Consider the following 23436-nt stretch of genomic DNA (forward strand, 5'->3'; position numbering starts at 1 on the left):
TATAAAAAGATGGATCAAGAGAGTGATCGTCTGTTGTGCTGGTCGTGCCTATTTAGAACACAGTGTAATTTTGTCTTCGCACTGACAGCAATTAAATCATTCTACTCTGACATTCATCTGCAGTGTCCAATTGCATCAGCTCCACTGTCTTCACCCACACTGCTGGCAGATGCTGTAAAACCATTCAGGTCCACCCCTACATGTATTTATAGGTAAAATCATAACACTTAAAATCCTGCCTGTAGTCCCAAATTACATGTAAAAGAATCAATTTATTTATTTATTTTTTTGGGTTTTTTTTTTTTTAGTAGAATGTGCTGTGGCTGAACTGGGCTTAAACATGTTTTTTTTTTTTTTTTTTTTCTGTATGAGTTGATATTAAGAAGCACAAAATATCAGACCATTGTTATCACAGGAAATAGCTGGCCAAGGATGTTATGAATATGGCCACTGAGTGAAATGACTGCTCATTAAAAAGTTAATATAAATCATTGCCAGAGATCGTTGTTGCTCATGTCACCTCAAGTCACAGACTTCCATCACTTTGTCGTTGTAGATCAGTATCAGTATGAACGCCTTTAATGAGATCACATGAATGCTGATATTTTGAGTGACATGGCGTCAGTACTAACATTGTAAAGTCAGTACTAACTAAAATGATCAAAATCAATTTTTTGTTTTTATTTATAAATACTTGAAATGCCTTCCCAAAAAAGTGGGTATTAATTTGAAACGATTAATCACGATTAATCACATACAAAATAAAAGTTTGAGTTTGCCTAATATTTGTGTGAGTACTGTGTAATTATTATGTATATATAAATACAAACACATTCATGTATATATTTGAGAAATATTTACAAGTATGTATTTATTTATAATTTTATATAATTTATATTATATATAAATAAAAATATTTTGTTCATAAATAAGATATTTCTCTTAACTATATACATTAATTTGTTTGTATTTATATATACATAATAATTAAACACAGTACTCACACATATATTAGGCAAACTCAAACTTTTATTTCATATGCGATTAATCGTGATTAATCGTTTGACAGTCCTAATTTGAAGATTTGTCTCTGGCGGATCAGTCAGAGAAAGTAGACTTGCCAGTCTGAAGTCATGACACTGTAAAAACATTGTGCTCTAAGTTTCAGAACTCACTCTCCTCATTGAAAATGAACAATGTTGGAACAGTATTTGCAAAATATCTGAGTTACTTTTTCAAATAAGTACCGCAAGTTACTTAGTTTTTTTCAGTTTATTGACTGACAGCTCTCCTGTCCCCATGTTGAAATACCTCTACTGTACAGGTGTGAATTGCGTTTCCTTCAGCCTGGGGCTTATTCGTTTCACTTTTGGTTTGAAAATATATATTTTTTTGTAATTAAAACAAACACAAACAAACAAACAGCCCAGATGAGAAAAAGTAATGCAAAAGTAACTAAGTAATGCAATTAGTTACTTTTACCAATATTGTAATGCATTACTTTTAAAAGTAGGTCTGGGCAAAAAAATCAGGAATCGATTTTTTTTTTTTTTTTTTTTTTTTTTTTCGTATTTCCGCAAACACTGAACATAATATCTTATTGACGTTAATCTTATTACTAGTCTTCTCCATGAGATGTCATCCTCTTATTTACATTGTGTGATGTTACAGCGGGCCGGGGACTCTGTCTGTCATTCATTCAGTGATACTGCTAAACATGGCAGATGCATGCACGCCCTTCAGCGTGAAAGATGTTCTGGACAGTTGAAGGAACTGTCCCAATCGGGCCAGCACTGCATGATCACGAAAGTTTATCATTTGCGAGTATCTAGGTAAACATGGCGGTTACAGTAAGCAGTAAATTAAAAACGCCTGCGTGTATCATTATTGTAACCGTGCAATAGTCTTAAAGTGACAGCAATTGAACATTCCTGCAGCTGTCTGTTTTAATTTTCATCAGACTAATCACTCCCTGCTCTTCACTGAATAACGTTTTTGTAACTTTAATAAGTATTAACCTTTATTTAATTTGTACAGTGAAGATTATTTGCAGTGTTATTTTACATTTGATTACTTTATTCAATTTATGTACCTGAAAACTACTATTAAACCTACCAGAAAAACCTAAAAATATTGGTTGTATAACCTTATTTATTATAATATAAGTATACATGGGTCAAAAACAATAACTATTTTATTAATTTATTATTTTTTTGTGGTGGGGCATGTAAAAATGTATTGAATTAAGTGAATCAAAAATCGAGATTCGAATCAGAAAATCGAACAGAGAATCAAAATCGAATAGAATTGAGACCTTGTGAATCGAAATCGAATCAATTTGGGACAACTGAATCGATACCCAGCCCTATTTAAAAGTAACTTTCCCCAACACTGAAAATGAACATTTATTATTTTAATTCTGCAAAATTGTTTGCTTTAAAATCAGCCACATCATGATGTCAGGATGTGGTGTTCATTTGAACATCCCCACTCCCACAGCATAATGTTCAGAATGACTTAATAGAGTGTGAGTAGCCACAGTGTTACTAGTGTAACTGTAGTTTGCTTTTAACTAATTATAAAATCTAGATATTACAAATAAATACAGTTACAAATATGCATTTGCTGTGAAACATTTCTGTTATGCTTTTGGTATTTTTCATAATTCAATACAAAATGGTAGTAAAATCCAATGAAGTGGATTTATATGATAGCATGATTTATTAGTTTACTTCCCTAAAAGGGGTCATGAAATGGAGCATTCAAATGTTCTTGATATTTAAACATAAGAGGATTTTGATTTGCCAATATATTTATGATTAAAAATTGTGATTTATCACAGATATCTGTGTTCATTTATTCACAATCCTAAAACATACTTAAATACAAGTATACATATTTTGCTACTTTGTTTTTTTATTTAATTTTATTCTTTAATTCTATTCTATAATTCTGTTTATTGTTTAATACTTTGTTGATTATTTCAGTGTAACTATTAGATCTCATTTTGCAAGGCATGGAGCATTATTGTTGTTGTTCTTATTATTTAGATGCACATGAAAGAAACTTTGAAGCAAACTGGTAAGATTAGTTTCTTCTATTTTATTAGAGTGACATGAGTGCTTTTGGCTTTAAAGCAGTGGATGCTGTTGCTTGAGGAGACACAGGCGCTCTGCGGCTCACTGTAGGGAACAGATGGGCATGATGATGCATCAGCCCATTGGCTCATTCGTCACATTAAGGCATATTGTCTGGCAAGTGACCATGCCATCTTAAGGAACCTGATGACAAACCTGCTGAGAATAAAATTAATAAAACCTTCATCAAATGTGTTTGAAAGTGCTCTGTCTTTTGCTGACTGGTTTTCATAAAAGTAGCTTTCATTAGGGGTGTAACGATACATTGTTATATCAAGATATCGGGATATAAAAATGTAAACTAAATGATTCACGATATAGAGTTAGTTTTATCCAAGACACAGCTTTCTATATTTATAAGGTATAATTCATCCAAAAATGTAAATTCTGTCAAGTACACACCCTCATGTCGTTTCAAACCTAAGATTTTCGTTCAACTTCCAAACACAAATGAAGTTATTTTTTTATGAAACCTGAGAGATTTCTGTCCCTCCATTTAAAGTCCATTCCTCTAGAACTTAAAAGGCATCGTAAAATGAATCAGTTGAGTGGTGTAATCCAAATCAAATTCCTCTTAAGAGACACAATGTCTTTATATTAGGAACAGATTTACAACAACGCACATACTATAGTGAACACAGACATTCAAATGCTTGCGTGACGCATGAAATCAATATAAGAGTTAATAAATGCAGAATTTTAATTTTTGAATGAACTAACCATTTACAGTTTAGGAATAGTCATTTTGACACGCGTGCGTGCACCATATCCAAAATCTCCCCAGGGAAAATTTTACAATTTCAAACAGGAACTCTCAAAGTCAAGTTAATAAAAACATAAAAAGCTTATTGTATTCATTTATTTACTGAAATTTGGCTTGTATTCTGCACATCTTTATTGTGATCATTGTCTGTCTGTCAGTAAGACAAAGTGCTCGGAGCTGTAGCACTGAGGGCAGTGTATTACAAAAAATGTTATCTGTTCTGCAGAATACTGTAGGGCTGAAATAAAGTTGTTTAGCACATTAAAGAGAAAAAGATCACATAACATTCACAAATATATTATTACCCCCCCATAACATACCTGTGCTGTATGTTTCTATAAAAAGACTGATGCCAAGACATGTTTACCTACAGTGCATTTGTGTTATAAGCATCACTCCAGAACTGACATCACTACTTTCTGTTCATGATCTGTACAAGCTGTACGATCATTGCATTTTTGAGTGATGCAACCCTTCTTTGCGTGACAGAGAAAACTGTTGGCTGTCTGTGCTGTTTTGAGCACCAGATCTACATAAAATGAGTAATTTCCCAAAATCCATTTGTCCAGTATTATTTTCTGTTAATTGGTCACATAATACACACACTCTCACTCTCTTGTTTTGTTCTTTAATAGCAAAGATCTGTAATGTGTAAAGTGTAGCATGGAGTTTGACCACAGTCAGTCCTGTCTGTCAGCTGAGGTGATTAAGGGGTCTTGTAGATCTCTTACAGTATCATAAAGGCCTTTTATCTTTTTTTATTTTTTTTTTTTTTTAAGTAAACTTGACTCCTTCATTGTCAAGTGACTGAATCTGGCATACAGACAAGTGAATAATAAATGTACATGCTACTTGTTGGATTGAAAGCCATCAAATTAAGTATAATAAATAATAATTCTGCAGGTTTAGGATGGCATAATTATCTCAGATCCAATATGTACAGATCCACAGCCGGTTTCTCTGAGGAACTGGTGTAATGCTTTCAGAAGATGAGCCAGCCACCGTGTGCCACCTACTCTGGTGGGCATGAGTAGGTTTTGGCTGCCATGCATACTTTGAATTCAGACTTCAAATTTCCTTGTTGAAAGGGAACTGATCTCTGCGTTTACTCAAAGAGAAAGTGCTGTTTTTGAGGGCATCCTTGTATGAAAGCTGCAGTCTGTGGACACCCAGAATACATCAGGGTTCGTACGGTCATGAAAAACCTGGAAAAGTCATGGAATTTTAAACCAGCGATTTCCAGGCCTGGAAAAGTTATGGAAAAATAAATAAACCTGAACGTTTTAGAAAAGTCATGGAAATCTGTTTCGAAATATTTATGTAATAGAATGTTTAAGTGATAATATTGGTTAAACAAACTTTGAAACTTTGTAAACATACTTCGATCCACCCGACTGCCGCATATAATCAATTACGAGTGTTTCTGTTGAGCGAGATGGCCAATCAGAAGCGTTCAGATTTGTCATAGCTGAAATGAAGAGTTTCGTTCAGTGCGCATGCTCTGTCTGAATTTTGACTGAAACTCGCAAATTTTCCCATAATAAAAAACAAGTGCAGATTGTATGTAAGAGATTCATGTCGCAGTGTCATCAGCTTCTGTTATTTTAACAGGAGTGTTTGTGAGAGCGCTTAAACTCGCGCTACGACCAAGTTATGGACAGCTTCACAATCAGTCCCGTTCTCTGCTCCCTCTATATACAGTTTATTCCAGTTAATATAATTTATTCATCATGCTGGTAAGATCAAATGAAGTCTTAATTTTCGAATTTGTTCTAAGATTGTTTTATCTTTGTAGCCAGAGAATAACGTTCAGTTTCCCCAAACACAAAAACATTTTATGTATCTATTAATCAACATTAATAATCATTATTACGATATCAAGAGCATTAATTGACAAAAATGACTCTGTAAAGAGGTCCTGTTAATTTATAATTTGAGTAACATTAAACAGTCTTTGTAAATAAACATTTATGCTATTTCAGGTGCAGCTTCTGTTCCATCTTTGTAGTGTAAAGATGGCTTTTGTTAATGCTAAAAATGTTATTGGTAACAGTCTATATAGTGTTCTGATTGACTTAAGTAATTGGTTAAAGCTAAGTATTTGACAAAAAACAATACTGATCATCATAAAAAAATTGCTCTTGTACATAAATAAAATGCCCCTGGAAATCAATTGCAAAAAAAAAAAAAAGTTTATTTCTGACCATGGCATGGGGTAATGTCTGGCAGTTGCAGTTTGTATAGGTGTAAATTGCAGAAATCTTACTGGTGTGTCAGCGTTTCTTTTGCATTAAACTACATAGCTTGACATTAATTAGTTAAGATATGCTGTGATTTGACATTTGAACATGGATTTTTATTCTTATTTTACATGTATCCACAGGCGTTTCATGGAACGTTAGGTCATGAATATTTGCCTAAAAGTAATTGAAAAGTCATGGAAATGTATTGGTAGAAATGTGTATGAACCCTGATACATGCACGATCCTCAGCCCGGGTACAACAATACTCCGTGTCAGTTGCTTTTTAATTCTTTGACCCTCGCTTGACTGCAGACAGCATCCATGGTACGGATACTGTAGCTTTTATTATGTTGGCTTATGCTACTCATTGTGCTGTTCTACAGTTGCATACTTAAAGCAGTTCTTGTGCCTCCACAGCACTGTTAACAGAGCCATTCGACATGAATGAGAAGAACTTTGAACCTGTCTGAGCCTTTCTTTTCATCAACCTTATCAAACAGAAAACATAAGAAGATTTGTATTTCTTCACTGAGAAACCTTAAAGGGATAGTTCATCCAAAAATGATCCCATGATTTACTCACCCTCAAGCCATCCTAGGTTTATATGACAATCTTCTTTCAGACAAACACAATCCGAGATATATTTAAAAATATCCTTAGTCCTCCAAGGTTTAAAATGGTTGTGAATGGTAACCCACATTCAGAAAAAATGTACGTAAATGTACGTTCATGGGCCGAACTTATTTGAAACACACACCATTTATAAAAAGGTGTGTAAACGCACAGTATACTTATACTTACTTCCCTAAACATACAGAAAGCTAATGTTAATGCCATTTACCTGTTGCTTTTGTCTACAGCGTAGTGTTCTTTTTCTCAGCCTTGATATGTAAAAGTTGATATGAGTGATATGAAAAGTAAGATATCCAAGTTATTGGATATCCAAGGAGATTTCTTCTCTTAGCCTTCCTTTTTGCTCTTTCAGTCACATGACTTAGATGTCTACATTCCATCTTCGTTATCACAAAACCCACAACACACAATAAAAACACAGTTCTGGTCATGGAGTCCTCCATCCTCCAGTTAATTCAATGCCGCACTTAGATGACGTAGCTGTTGGCCACTTCAGAGTTCCTACTGCATATGGACCAGAAAACCTGCCCTAGGGGATAATTTAGCTCTCAGAGAACTGCCCTGATGTCTTGATGTTCCTATAACTACAAACAGATATCTGATAATAGGGTTCCTGACAATATGCGTGGGCTCTATGTGTCTGATACTATCCTCCAACCTTAATGAAAGCATTAGTTCGCATTAACTGGAAAAAGAGGAGTTATTTACATACACATCCAGGTGAAGTCAGAAAATGCATTGTACCTGTATGTCCTCTCTCTGAACTTCCATTTTTCATTAAATTCATTTTTTTCATACTCTTTTAAATTTTCTAACCAGCATCCACAGTTTTTTTTTAGTAGTTATGATACTATAATTCCTGAAAAATCTTTCCAAATTATTCTCTATCTAACTCCATATTAACTTTGAGTTAACAAAATTAAGATTAGTTTACAAAAAATGAAATCTTGTTGCAGATCTAACGAATAGCTATTAGATAAAGCAGGGTTTTTTAAACTAAATGCCAAACAACTGTCCAACTACTTGAAACAACTTGTTTATAAAGTAAAGTCAGTAATAACAATGAACATTAAGTGGAAAATATTTTCCTCTAAAAAAGAATCATAAATGTGGTTTATGGCAATTCACCCTTCTCCTCGGAAAGTTCACCTCCATTTGGCTGGTGCAGGGTGCTTATTTCATACCGTTCTTGATGCGACAGCAACCTTTGATTATGCCTCATTTCTCATATAGGATGTTATATGCATATCTTGTAGGGAAAAATGAAATGCTATGTAGCAACCAAAATTGTCCAGTCACAGCGTTGCCAATTTTTAAGCCCTACTTTCAAATAACTTTAACTTTAAAATAATGTTAAATTTTGTAAAAGGTACTTTTGACCTGTATTTGCAATGATCCAAGAACTTTATTTTCTCCCTGAAAGATTTTCACGGTTTAAAATGTGTACTTTTCGACCAAAAATAATACTGTGCATCTCATGCATAGATTATTTCACAGCTATAAAATGAAGGTGGAACTGACAGTAGTGCAGAAACTTTTTTTTTATCACTGTCAATTAGGAATGCACCAATATTAAAATTATGGCTGATAATTATTATGTTATGCACAATAACCAATAAATGGCCAGTTTTAGATTTCTATTAAATTTCAACACACTAACTCAAAAATACAAACAGTAGTTCTAAATGCTATGAATTTAGGCATTACAACATTACAATGTACTGAATGAAAGACCGATTTATGTTGAAATATTGAGATTTGTGCTTAATGATGGCAAGGTTACCTAGATGTAAATATTGGTGGATAAGAACATGCACAATTAAATATCCAATATAATCTAATATATGTACAATACTGATACATTTAAATTAAAAAGTCACTAATATCAGCTGATAATTGACATAATTGGCAGTATATAGTACATCTCTAAATCTCAGCATCTTATGAACCTCAACAAACTTTTCCTGCAAATAGAGTTCTTCCTCCAAAGTGTTCATTGTAGCAACCTTGTAAACATGACTGTCAGCTAATAGGATTAGAGCTTGTAAGCTTTTGCCACTTTTTAGAAGGCTCATGAGTGTGCTGCATTGAGCTTATCATTACAGTTTCACATCTGATTAAACCTGCCTGCTCATAATTTGTTTTATTTCAGCCAGTCATGGTGTGTTTACAGTCATTAGTATGCGCTTGAACACTTTGAATTATTGATTTAGTTGAAATCATACTGAGGTGATGGATTTCTCACAGGAGATCTTTGAATTACTGCCTAGAGCCAGGCATGTTTGGAAGAATCTCCCTCATTATTCCAGAACTGTTATTATCATAAACCACCTCAAGACAGCCGGAGTTGTGCATTAAAGTCTTATTGCATTCAAAAGTAGAATCTTATTTTGGCCGTTTCTCCAATAAACTCTTGATATTACCATGCATAGTGTATGCATGCCTCAGGGGCAGCGCTGCGTTGTTGTTTGTTTCTTGATCACGTAAACGAGAGTTCATCTACAGCTAGTGCTGGTAATCTTCTGGTTAACAGCACCAGACCAGAGCTGTGAGTCGGCCAGGATGGCCTGTGTTCTCTGTGCAGATGCGAGCGAGTCTGATGGGCAGCTCACATTGCCTGTTTGAAATGTAAATGAATCGATCTCAACATTGGCTCACTTCAGAATGGGAGGAGCACCTCCTCTTCCCCCCTCTCTCTCTCTTTCTCTGTCTCTCTCTGACTCTACCAGTCACTGACGTGTTGCTTCCAGGGAAACTATCGCTCTGTATCCAAACACTCCAGCGAGCGATGTGGGAGAGAGCATCACCGTGCGTATCTTGAAGGCAGGGACATTTGTGTGCCGTTCTGCTTTGCTCGTCTATTCGTTTTCACTCCTTTCCTGTGGCTCACCACTGCCTCCTCACACGTCCCTCCTGTTGTGCAGACGTCCGGGGGCACCGGATCAAGCTTGATCTCCTCTCTCGCACTGTGTGCATGTGAAGGGGCTTTAATCAGAGGAGATGATCGGGGTAAACAGCGTTCAGGGGACCGGGAAGGTCCGCATGCGGGCCAGCGGCTCCGTCAAGTACGGCAGGGAGGAGTCGGTCAGGCGTCAGCCCCAGCACCGCTCCAAGTCCCTCAAAGTGTCCAATTCTGCCGAATTCAACACTGGACTGCCTAAAAAGGAAAAGGTAATGAGCCTGACATTTGGTGTGGTGTTTGTGTGCCTGGAATGGAGATGATTTCTTTGGCATTGTGATGCTGTATTAACAGAATCTCTGTTGTTATTGGACTCTGGGATTTTTGAATATAATCGATGGCATGCTGCTGTTGACTTACATGCACACAAAAACTCTTCAGATAAAGCTGTTATTAAGTGCAGCTCTGGTGTTGTATTTCAGTGTGATGTGATTGTGCCTGCAGCACTGGGCTCAACAAAATGCTGCATTTCCCACTGGATGAGACATGTTCGTGTCCTTACACTGGATTTATGTCTGTACCAGAAGCCAACAGGCAGCAGTTATAGATGGCTTGATGACAGCTTTTTCGCCTTTTGCGGCAGTTATTGAATGACATGCATGCTGTTGTTAACATCTGTTATTGTGATGGCATTAACGAGTCACCTTGACCCGGGTTAATGGCGTCTCTCTGCTTTATTGGCCACTGTGTTTGATTTATGATTCACAGATATCATTCATGACAGCGTAACCCTCTCCGATGTAACTTGCTCCCTCTTTCACACCCGTGTGTTTTCTGTTGTGCCATTAACACTGCTGGTCTAATGTGTCTGCTGTCCTGCGACGGCATCCTGCTGCCTCTGACACACATTTCATGCAAAAGGAACACGGCTTTGTGTTTGTACACATATGAACATTGGCACTTCTCATTTTGGGTAAACTAACAAGGTAAAATGACTACATCTACTAATGACTAAACAGCAGTGGATCCTCGTGCAATTGTTTGTGCATTGGTTGTGTTTCCTTTAAAGAAAACTGATGATTTAGCTGGATTTAGAGGCTAAAGTGATATGAGATGGAGCACATTGGAGTTTGTACTGTAGATTTGACCAGATTTGTTTGGATGTATGTACGTAAGTATGTGTGTGTGTATACACACAAAAAATGTATTATTATAACATTATTAATTAGGTTTAAAATAGTTTTTATAAATGTATTTAATTCTATTTAGAATAGATTTTATATATCAGCATTTTTTTTTGCTTTTATACATCTAGTACAGTATAGAGTTGGCAGGAAGCAATGTGGGAGTTAGCGAGAGGGCGATGAGATCGGAAACCACCATGAGCCGAGAATCAGCCGAAGCACAACCGTGCTATATTTATGCTATATGTTGGAGCGATGCCCACAAAGCTATTGACTCTGACGTCACTAGTACCAAACAAAAAGACAAAATAATGTTTTCAAAAAGATTTCCATCAGTGCATTTAATCATTCAAACAGATGGTCCCTCCCCAAACTCATGCCTTTGGTTTGGTCAGTACTCGACATGTTGTGCATCTCAAACAAACATGTAAGTGTTTTGGAAGCACCACATTGTTTACGCTTTTCTGGAAATCAGTCTACTTAATTTTGCTATTTTAAATATAAAATATAGCTGACACTATTTTCTAATTTTGCAGATTTTCTTGTCTAAAGTGCCTTACAGTACAGAATGCACAATGCAACTTAAAACCTTAAAACCAGTTACCAGACTATTTTACTAACCACTAGGCCACATCACCTCCTGTTGACATATTGCAACATAGGTAAAGCTGTGTTCACAGTGTATGATTTTGGCCGTCTGAGACATATTTTGTGAATCCTGAAAAATTCAGTGGATCTTTGGCCAAAATCTGGTCCTAGGCCAAAATCATTTTGACATGTTCACTGACAGCTGATTAATGAATTTTGCGATCAAATTTTACCTCAGATGAAATTCTGGCAGTGTCAGAAGTTTTGCAGTGTGACTTCTTCTATGACAACCATCAAATCAAAAACCTATATGAGCACTGAACCTAATGATGCAATTAGTGAGACAACAACAAACATCCATTTGCTCCACACACATCGTCTTTCTTTTTGTTTTTTTCCCCCAGTTTTCTTTTCAAGAGAAGCCATGATCAAAATTAATGCTAGAGATAATTTTTGTTTGCTAGCCACCATTTCAATCCTGCATGTAAATGCAGCTCACAGTCACTGAACGTGTCTCGGATTGATGATGTAAAATTCTGGACTAGTTTTGTTGCGTGTGTCCGTTTTTAACACGTCTTGACTGCTGTCCAGACTGACATGAATGACAACTGAAATCCTACAGTGTGACATGGTTTACAGCAGGGATCATGTTCATACAGTCTGACAAGCAACAGTCATAAAGGACTATTATAAATCATACAGTGTGAACCCAGCTTAAGATCTGATTCCTCTGGGTCTTCATAATATCACAAATGACTAAGTAGTGGTCAATACCAATACCAGTGAAAATTCCTGATTTTTGGTCCTAATTTAAATACCTCAGCAAAAATGAATATACTATTGATTACACTCCATTTAAAAAGTGAAAGTTAAATAATTAAATTAATTAAATTAATACAATGGCTGGAATGTAGTTTTAAGTATTTGTCAGTGAAGTAAACACTGCTTCAGATTTTTCATGTAATTTTATGTAATAAACAGTCATAAAGAACAAAGAAAATTATAAGCAGTTGGTGTTCTCTGTGTCTTGCAAGTATTATTGTTTGATTAATGTTAATAGATATTTCTAATGCAAAGATTGAATATTGTGAAACATTGCATCTTCTAAAAATGCCACGACGGGCATTTTGAGCAAGAAGTGTATTTGATCACTCACATGCACACCCAGTGTTCACCGATCACGTGTGCATTCAGATATACATGTGTTCAAAAGAAGCCTTGTGTCAGTCAGAAAGCACAGACTGGTATCATGACTTTTTTTCTCATTTTTGCACCAGTACTTCCCAGTACTACAAGGGAGTGTGTTGCAGACCGCAAACATACGGGCCATGATCCATCATGTGTCGTCTAGCAGCTTCACGTAACATCAGCTGACGTGTGTTTAGTGTTATGAGACGGTGACTGTTATGAGATATCAACCGCTTGAGTGTCTACTGAGGGTCACATCAGTGTTACAGTGAGGTTACTTCATGTGAAACGTGTATCAGATGACCGCTGAAAGAGTACGTCAGTCTATTTTATCTGGCATGCACATGATTGTAGTGAAGCCCTTTTTGTCATTTGACACCTGCATGGATGTATGGCGTGGTTCTGAACGTTTGCATGTGGTCTGAAGAAGCAACTCCAAGTCCTAATATTCATGATAACAAATGAGAGATCTGCATTTTGAGGTTTAGTTTGACCTTTTCGCTCATACTTCACGCAGAACGTTCCTTGCAGGAATCTGGGTGTGCATTTGCATAAATACTGCAAATGAATTGTGTGACATTTTCACAATGAATTTCACTGATGGCATTGCATGAGAAAGATCCATTAGTGTCCAGGGGAGACAGTGTTTCAATATGACTGCTTCTACAGTGGTTGACTTCATAATAACTCTTTTAGATGTTATATCAAATAAAAGACCACAAGCATCATTCTGTTACGTTTTACACAGTCATGATGTTAGTTAGACAGGTCATGCATACTGTACCATGGGACAGATCTCACATTTTAAGAACAGTTATTAAAGGAGGTTAAATGAATACCTTGTACATCAGGTGAATATGAATTCTATTAAAATTGAATGCATACCATACTAAGCCTGTTTCTTTTTTCTGTTTTTTCCATGCAGTCTTTGTATAACTCCATCAAGAATGAGAAGCTGGAATGGGCCCTGTAAGTACTTCACCACCATCATTCCTGTCTTTTAAAGCAGAAATAAAAGAATAAACAGGAAACTTTAGAGAAAAAGCTATGAATTGTGCTTTATAGGATCAGGAAATGTGCATGCTGGATTCAAGCTGGCATTCCCATGAGCACATGCAATATTTACTGCCCCGCAGATCCTGCGCCACCACCTTTCTAAAGCCTCGAGTCCTTACAAGGGGTGAAAAAAAAAAAGAGTAGTTTTATTTTTATCTTCATCATCCCTGGCTCTGGTGCCCACAATACACCAATACATATCAAATACATGGTCCAATTAAGGTCAAAAAAGTGTGTGATAGTGTGCTTTTGAGTCAAATGATTAGATTGGTGGCATCTGAGACATGAGCTGTAATTATGATCTTGAAAACACGACATTAGACTGACATTGTATCTCACTGATAACAGTCATAGAGCGAGACACTGTCCCATTGTTCTAAATTACAGCCAGTCCTCGCCAACTCTCTGCTTCAACCGCAAACCAGATCTCACTCTGCCCGAGCCCAACAAAACAATTTGAAGCCTTAAATCTCTTGCTGTAGTGTACAGTCCAGTAGTTATTTGCTGGTTAAATATTAAGTGCTATAATGTTTGATTATATTCTGTTTATTAAAGCAATAAGCCCCAAGAAACCATTGTTTACAGTGATTAAGGGGCGTTGCTGTTGTTACAACTTTTTTTTTTGTTAACAATACATTTTTACAATTTGTGGTTGAAAAATAAAAGGTGCAAAGCAAAAAAACATTAAAACACACACTGTTTTGAACATATAAACACAAGAACACAAAACATGTACATATATGATTGTGTAAACAAAAATATATATAATTTAATAATTATATTAAAGAAAATTGTTTTCTGCTGTAATCGATATTATGCCAATCTGAGATTTTGTATTGAACCTGGAATATTTATTTAAATCGACTGTTTAGCAGAATGGTTGCCAAGCAACACACCAATACATTAGTGCGGTAATACTGATGTGATAAGGTCACAGGTGTGTGTTTATAGAGTATTTTACAACTACAAATGTGTCTCAGTCAATAATCAAGGACCGCTTTATAAATTGACAGTAGTGACTATGAGAAGAAAGACATTATTAGCAGATTTTACTTGTAAAAGTTCACTGTCCAGCTAGATCACATAAAATATTTTGCAAAGAGGGAATTTTCATCAAGAGACTACTCTCAAAAATGAAAACTCAAAAGTCTGTGGAACTCAAATCAAGATTATATAGAGTATATATGTGTGTGTGTGTGTGTATATATATATATATATATATATATATATATATATATATATATATATATATATATATATATATATATATACATACACTCCATTTCATTGTATGGACAATAAACATGGAAACAAAAAGGTTTGTTTGAGCTGCACCCTCTACTGTACAGCTGTGAATTTGCATTTCCTTCAGCCCTAGGCTCATTCATTTCACTTTACATTTACCAAAAATAGAGCTTATGTTTTTTATGTTATTAAAAACAAACAAGCAAGCCCAGTACAAGTGATAAAAAGTAGCACAAAAGTAACCTAATGCATTACTTTACATATAAAGTAACTAACACAATTAGTTACTTTTTTAAGAGAGAAATGCAATATTATAACACATTACTTTTAAAAGTAACTTTCCACAACATTGCCGGCAGACACCAGAAAATAACGTAACTGACTGTTATTACATAACCTCCCAACCAAGGGCACTGTGTTGGAAAGTTAGGATGATTTTAATGGATAGAACAGACAGGTCCCAAGAAGGGGCGCATATCGCCCTCCACCCCCAATCCAATGGAGATGTCTCCACATCTCACCCCAATCTCAGCCATTCAACTGGATCTATAAAGGGGTGCAAAGGGGCCAAGAGCAAAATACAGTCACAAGGCCCATAATTCCTAGCGACTCCGCTGCTGCCATCAAACAAACATGGCATGCTGTCTTTGTTTACAAATCTTATGAGTTTTGAGAATATATTTTAACATCCAAAGTAATTTCATTACGTTTTTAGAAATTTTCCTGGGGTAAAATGGACACAAATGCATCTTTCATTTCTTTGGTGTTGAAGGTTCCAATTATGCAGTCTTTATATGTGAACAGTGGCGGTTCTAGCTCGTATGGCGCCCTGGGCGAAAACTCAACACCCTACAACTATGGAGACCCACACAGAAATGAAGAAGTGACACCTTAACACATCCACAATGAAGAACAAACGAAAACACATACACACATATAACATGCATAACACCATGTTCAGGTTTGACTGTAATGTTAAATTATTGTTATAATAATGATTTTATAATAAATCTAAATGAAAAACTTGAGCCATTAAGAAATCCTCTGCAGCCATCTAGTGGCTGTAGTTAAAAATTCATGTTATTTTAATTTTAAGTGTTTCTTTTCCAGTAGATGGTAACAATCTTCCACTAAACCAAGGCACATTTTTCATGTTATCACCATGAATGAAATTGAGTAATGTAGATTTTTTTTAAAGTGAATTTTACAAAAAATTTTGCTATTTTATATAATGTTTATATTTAAAGTATAATAAATTGAGGCAAATAAAAAATACCATAAATCCTCAAAAAACTACACAACTGTACAGTAAAAACATTTTTAAATTTGTCTGCCTGGTTATGTAAGCTAGTTGGACAGAAAAATTAATATTGTTGCCCTATGTGTAATAGCATAACAAGCAACGTAGCATAACATAAGTGATATTTTATTCTATTCATAATATTATACTCACACTGAGATCAGTGATATAGCTGCATACATATCTTTATTTTTATTTATTTATTTTTGCTTGTTTCCTATTCTTTTTCTTAATTTGGGCTCCTAATGGCCTAGACTTTTCTTATTCGCCACTGCATGTGAAATAGTCATCCCCCTCCAACAGTGTTGCAACCAAATTTGGTGCAACTCTTTCTGATAGCTTTGCTTTACAAGCAGAACGTATTTGGTCTGGCCCTTTCCAGTGTAAATCAGAGTGAAAGAGCCTGTGGAAACACATGTAATCTGTGAACTTTTTGCCACTGGTCAATACCTGTAAATAAGTGACTCATTTAAAAATGTTTGCTGCAGCAGCTGTATTTTGTATTGTCTTGGAAAATCATAGACTAATATAAATTAAATAACTATCGTCAGATGTATCATATGCATTGTCAGTTCCAGTTGATATTTTAATTGATTGTCATCATTTCTCATCTGGTGGTGGTTTAATATGTAAAGTATTTCTTTGTGTTTGTTGCGCAGACATTTTCCACCCTGTTTCATTAGATGTTAAATGTGGAAATGTACACCCGATTCACATGAAGTGCAGTCGTTTTCTTAAAGTCATATATATATATATATATATATATATATATATATATATATATATATATATATATATATATATATATATATATATATAACAGAAACTGTCATTTAAAACTAGCTCTGTTCATTTCTCATCTTGCAGAAATAATCTGCCTCCATCATAATTTATCTGGATTTTTACAGCGTTTCCTAGAGTACGTGTATAGTGCTATATACAGAGAGGTTGAATGAAATGGCCTGTTTTAATGTAAAGTTGAAATGAGGGTGAAATGAATTGTTTTCTGATTTGAAGTATGTTGATTGTTTATTTTGTGGGTAGGTAAATTACATCTGCTGGTTAATGGTGTGATTCAGCTTGAGTAAGTGGATAGGAACTTCTAAAAGGGTCATTTATATACCGAGACAAGGGGTGCTGCTGTGAGCCTGTCTATGGGTTGTGACTACATTGACTCATTGCCTAAATCAGTATTTATTAATGTTTCTTTTTGTCAGCTTTTCTTTTGAAGAATATTTTGTGTGATCCTTCTTTACGTAAAGGGAATCTTTGAGCATTTCTAATGCCTCCTGACACTCGACTAATGTCACAAAGGAAATAGTGGTCACGAGCTTCAAACATATTTTTGCAAGCCGAGGTAAATGCTGCTATTGGGATTAGTTTCCTAGCAACGTGACTGACAGAAGCTCCAACCTTCAGGACAGAGTCCGGCAGAGTGTTTGCATTTAATCAAGAACCTACCAGTGCAACTGTAGTCTTTGTCCCTTCAAGCATCTTCTCAGCCATTAATATGACATGCAGTAGCGAAGTGTGCACACATGTGACCCACTTCAAATGATCCGTTAAAGTTGTGATCTCTGATGGTCATGCCGCTGTCACATGATTAAAGCTGTCTGTCTTTAATCTTCTCCACCTGCTCTGTGAAACAAAGAGAAGGACACCAGATTTATAGCTATTTTCTTCTACTTTTAGATGCACTTGTCTCTTGTTCAAATTTAATGGATAATTCACCCAAAAACGAACGTTAAAAAAACTTCTGTGGAACACAAAGAAGTTTTGAAGAACTGCAGTGAAGGAATGGGGACAGAAGCTTTCCAGCCTTTAAAATGATGCAAAACACCATAAACAAAAAATAGTCTATACACCGTGTGTGTGTGCTATATTCCTGGTCTTCAGAAATCTCTTATGATATCTGTGTGAGGTACAGATCTAAACTGAAGTCATTACATGCACTACCGCTTTTCTTACAGCACCTGGAATAATTAAACCTATCATTTTGATGGCGGATTGTATGGTATGACAAATTAATTTTAGAGATTAGACTGTACAGAAATTGAAATCTACAGGAAATCTGCTAATACACACTAAATACACGTAGTTATGCAATGCTGCTGCTAACATTAACAATTTGAGAACAAAGTATAACAATAATAATTATTTGCATAGTTTGATGTGATGCACAACCCACGTAAAGATCAAACAACTGCAATTGCACATTTCAAACAGAGATGGTGACAAAGATTTTTAACTCCAACCGTTGCCGTCTGTCAGCCGTATAATGTGGGTCAGTGGGAACTTCTTTTATAAGAGTAAATAAAACTTGCACAGACAAATCCAAATTAAACCCTGCGGCTAACGACGACACATTGATGTCCTAAACATGAAACGATTGTTTTATGCGAGAAACCGAACAGTATTTATATCATTTTTTACCTCTAATACACGACTATGTCCAACTGCGTTCAGCACTCGCTTAATGAGGTCTGATCGCGCTCTGACAACGGAAATAATGTCTAGCACTCATTGAAGTATAAGCGCGACAGCAAAAATAGGGCTGCAAAGAAGAATTGAAAGACAACTATGCGTTCTTACATAGTTATGTTAATGCAAAATCGGTGCATCTTATCTGCAACACAGTTGTCGCTGTTTGCGAAGAATATAACACCGTGTCTACACCGGACACGAGTGGTGCGATGTGACGCATCAAAAGATAATAGAACCCATTATAATCAGTGATATTGACTATACACTGGATCCGGCGCGGTGCGACGTGATAATATTAGACGGCACCACGAGACGAAGATCTATTTCAGAACCAGCCGCTATCTAATAATGGTTGCGGGCGCGGGCCAGATATTATTGCTGGCTAGCCAGTTTGAACGTGATTATAACGTAATCTTTTTTATATACTAAATTCAGTTTAGTGTGTTGTTAATTGCAGCAGGCATATAGCTGACTTTTGTGAATAAGGTGAATAAACAGATAGCACTTGAATTACATTTGCAAGAATGAGAATCACTTAAATAATCATGGTGTAGCACTGTATCTGGTTAAATTGTGATAAGATTGATAAGATAAGATTTTTGTTTTTGCTGAAATACCATGCACACCAGTTTTATTCCACAATTTTTTTCTATTATTGGGGGTATAATATACATTTGGTCACTTAATGCATTTCTATTGATCGGACAGGTGTCTGGTCATAAAAAGACCAGTAAAACCTCCCAAGACACCTTCGAGATGGACAGAAGGATGGATAGATTTCTAGGAGCCATACATAAATGAGCAGTCGTAGATGACACACAAGGATGGAGTCACTGTGAAACACTAATTGCCATATGGGCTGAAGATAGCAGCATCACAGAAGTGAAGTTTCATATAGTGTACAAATAGTACTTTGGATTTATATCCATTTTGTGGAAACATTTATGTGACTTAGTATAAATTGGACTGTGCATACCAAAGCAGAAACATGGATTGTCTTTTATTTTTGCTGTCATTTAAATGCATGCGAAAGAGACATTTAGATGCAGTCAAATTATTTTTCCTCCAGACAGATGGCCATATAATAGCAGATGTTCAGTATGCGTCAGTGGTCAGTGTGTTTATATGGGGATTCCTGCAGTGATGTTGAATGACGACATACTCTCTCACAAATCAGCTCTTGCATACACACAAGTCGTATTTCCACACCAACATACACAACCCACAACCTGTTCAAACTCACATTACAGATACTTTATACATGGTCAGGGCTATGGAAGAGTTGTTACGCATGAAGGTGTGTGATGGGAAAAGAGTTGATGGAATGTGTGTACTGTGTTCTAGTGATGGAGATGAGCTGAAGAAGTCTCTGTCTGAGCTGGCTGATAAGAACCATCACTCTAAGAGCATCAGTCGCATCAGCAGCGGCAGTAACCCGTTCCTGGACATCGCCCATGACCCTAACGCTGCCGTCTACAAAACTGGCTTCCTGACCCGCAAAATCCACGCTGACATGGACGGGAAGAAAAGTAAGATATAAATCAGAGTTCTGAGGTTTTGGCTTGTTTCGGAATGTTTTCAGTCTGAGGCTATCATTTGAAACATCTTCAATACATGATCCATGCAGCATGATTTTGATATAGTAATACAGTACAATACTCTGAAACTGCATTGTTTAATTAGAGTTAAAGGGTTAGTTCACCCAAAAATGAAAATAATGTAATTAATTACTCACCCTCATGTCGTTCCACACCCGTAAGACCTTTGTTCATCTTCGGAACACATATTAAGATATTTTTGATTAAATTCAATGGCTCAGTGAGGCTTGCATTCACAGCCATGACATTTCCTCTCTCAAGATCCATAAAGGTACTAAAAACATATTTAGAACAGTAATAACAATAATAACCTTAATATTATAAAGCAATGAGAATATTTTTGTGCGCCAAAAAAACAATTTCAAAACTTCTTCAAATCAAATCAGCGCCAAAGTCACATGATTTCAGCAGTTTAGCCATTTGATAGGAGATCTGAGTCACTGATTCGATTCGTAAAGCTCCGAAGCAGTGTTTTGGAATCGGCCCATCACTATATTGTTGAAAAGTCATTTTGTTTTTTTGGCGCATAAAAAGTATTCTCGTCGCTTTATAATATTAAGGTAGAACTATACTTTCAAATATGTTTGTAGTGCCTTTATGAATCTTGAGAGAGGAAATGTCATTGCTTTGAATGCAGGCCTCACTGAGCCATCGAATTTAATCAAAAATATCTTAATTTGTGTTCCGAAGATGAATCTTATTGGTGTAGAACGACATGAGGGTGAGTAATAAATTACATTATTTTCATTTTTGGGTGAACTAACCCTTTAAGACCTAAACCTAAAATACCACGATTTGTTTTAACTAAATATTTCTTTTTGCTAAAAAGCAGGGCAGGTCGTTCGAACGCCTTTTCTGATTTTTATGAAGAATTTTTAATGTATTCTGTGTGTAATTAAAAGCCTTTTTCATAAGCAGGATTATATTTATGACTCTTCACAAGTAAAGCTTCTGGGTATGCAGGGAATGATTGGAAAGAGCATTAAATAAATGCTGTGTAATGTGAACGAGGATAAAGCAGGTGTGATTCAGTGCTTTGGCAAGCACACATGGTGAAATGGGATTTTGGCCGTAGTCTCTCATATATTATGTCCACTTATTTTTCCTTCCTAATGAGATTCTAGAGTCACTTGCAAACCTGCTGAGCTGTTTGTGTCTGTTTGAAGAGACGTACCGATTTCAACTCGTCCAGCAAGTGTGTGGGAAAAACAAACCCCAAATACTGACAGTTGAAATAATCAAAACTGATATTATAGGAAAATTTAAGATGTTGCTTTCAAAAACTAATATTTCTGTTTTTTTGTTTGTTTTTTTTATTATATACACTACTGTTCAAAATTTTGGAATCAGTACAATCTTTTTAGAACTTCTTTAATTCTGCAAGAACACATTAAATCAAAAGTGACAGTAAAGACATTTATAACATTTATTATATAAAAGCTGTTCTTTTGAACTTTCAGTTCATCAAAAAATACTTTGAACATTTTAATTATAATAATCAGAATTGTTTCTTAAGCACCAAATCAGCATATTAGAATGATTTCTGAAGGATCATGTGACACTGAAGACACTAATAATGCTGAAAATTCAGCTTTGATCACAGGAATACATTACATTTTACAATATATGAAAATAGAAAACAGTTATTTTAAATTGTAAAAATATTTCACTGTTTTTACTGTATTTTTGATCAAATAGGTCCAGATTTAGTGAGCAGAAGAGAAAACATCTTACTGACCCCAAACTTTTGAACGGTAGTCTGTGTTTGAACATGTTTAACAGTAAACTGAGGTGGTTACCTCCATTGCTTTGTGATTTACTGCCCAGCTCTGGCAGAAGACTGCCTATATGAGTTTAGTGGGCATGCCACGCTGAGTCTCCAATACCAGCCATGCCAGTGTGGTCTAATGAGCGTGTCTATGGATGCATTACAACAAGGATAAAAACAGCAGGGCTTTAGTGATCTGATGCATCACATGCTGAGAGCATTCAGGCCAGGGTCCCAGAGGTGCCATCAGTAAGGCATGGCGCACTTCTGAGAACTCGGTCTGTGTGTGGTGTAAAGGATTTGGATGCTTCCCAAAGCTCCTATAGCACTACCGTAAATAAAGCTGTTCTACAGCGACACTATCAAGGGAATCATTTGGCAATAGAAATTTAAGTAATGCCCTTCAGATGCAGAACAAAGCGCTGAAAACACAACAGTATGGTGAATACAGGACTAAAGGAGCATTTCATAAAAAAGAAAAATGTAGTCACCCTAATGTCATTCCAAACCTATATGAATTTCGAACATCACTGGAACACAAAGTGAATGGGAGTGAATGAGAACAGATGCTGTTGTGCTCCAAAAACAATACAAAAGTAGTCAGTGTTACTTTGATGTGTATGATTTTACTGATTGTGATTAGTATGCATACTACAGTGATTATCAATGAATAGTGTCTTAAATTTGGGTTTATTCCTCATACAAAGCATATGACTTCAGAAGACTTGAAATATCGTGCATGACTTATATATGGGCTACAGTTAGGATACTTTTATGATATATTTGTATTTGTTATTTTTGGAGTTTAACAGCCATGATCACTATGAACTGCCATATAATAGAAAAGATTAGCATCTCCAGTGCAGTGGATATAAACAAGTTCACACACCCCTTTTAAAACAGCCAGTTTTTGTGATGTAAATCATCTGATCAATAAATCTGATCATATCATAATGATTTTATGCATGTCTGATGTAAAATTACAACCTATGCAATGCCCCTGAAAACCAAAGTGACACATTTCAGAGAGAATTTTTTTTTTAATAACTAACTGCATAAGTGTTCACACGCCTGAACTACTGAAATACTTAGTTGAAGCACCCTTTGATTTTATTACAGCACTAGGTCTGTTTGGATAGGAGCCAAATATCAGTTTGGCACATCTTGACTTGGGAATATTTTCACATGTTTTCTTTGCAAAAACGTTCCAGATCTGTTATATTGTGAGGACATGTCCCGTGCACGACCCTCTTCAGATCCCCCACAGGTTTTCAGGTCTGGGCTCTGGCTGGGCCATTCCAAAACATTTATCTTTCTTTGCTGAAGCCATTCTGTTGTTGACTTAGATGA

The 23436-nt window shown here is 35.8% G+C and overlaps 1 protein-coding gene across 6 annotated transcripts in view; it reads left to right on the top strand.

Moving 5' to 3' along the window:
* Positions 1-23436, top strand: part of psd3l (pleckstrin and Sec7 domain containing 3, like) — a 122739-nt gene that overhangs the window by 86981 nt on the left and 12322 nt on the right. For 5 of the 6 annotated variants that reach the window (XM_067398413.1, XM_067398415.1, XM_067398414.1 and 2 more), the window contains 2 exons: positions 13561-13604; positions 20065-20249. In XM_067398413.1, coding sequence (XP_067254514.1) covers positions 13561-13604; positions 20065-20249 — 229 coding nt within the window. Of the gene's footprint in view, positions 1-9400; positions 9948-13560; positions 13605-20064; positions 20250-23436 lie in introns of those variants that run through there. The other variant, XM_067398418.1, reaches the window with a different exon arrangement.

The sequence above is a fragment of the Chanodichthys erythropterus genome, chromosome 10 (assembly GCF_024489055.1).
Source record: "Chanodichthys erythropterus isolate Z2021 chromosome 10, ASM2448905v1, whole genome shotgun sequence".
Classification (NCBI taxonomy): Eukaryota; Metazoa; Chordata; class Actinopteri; order Cypriniformes; family Xenocyprididae; genus Chanodichthys; species Chanodichthys erythropterus.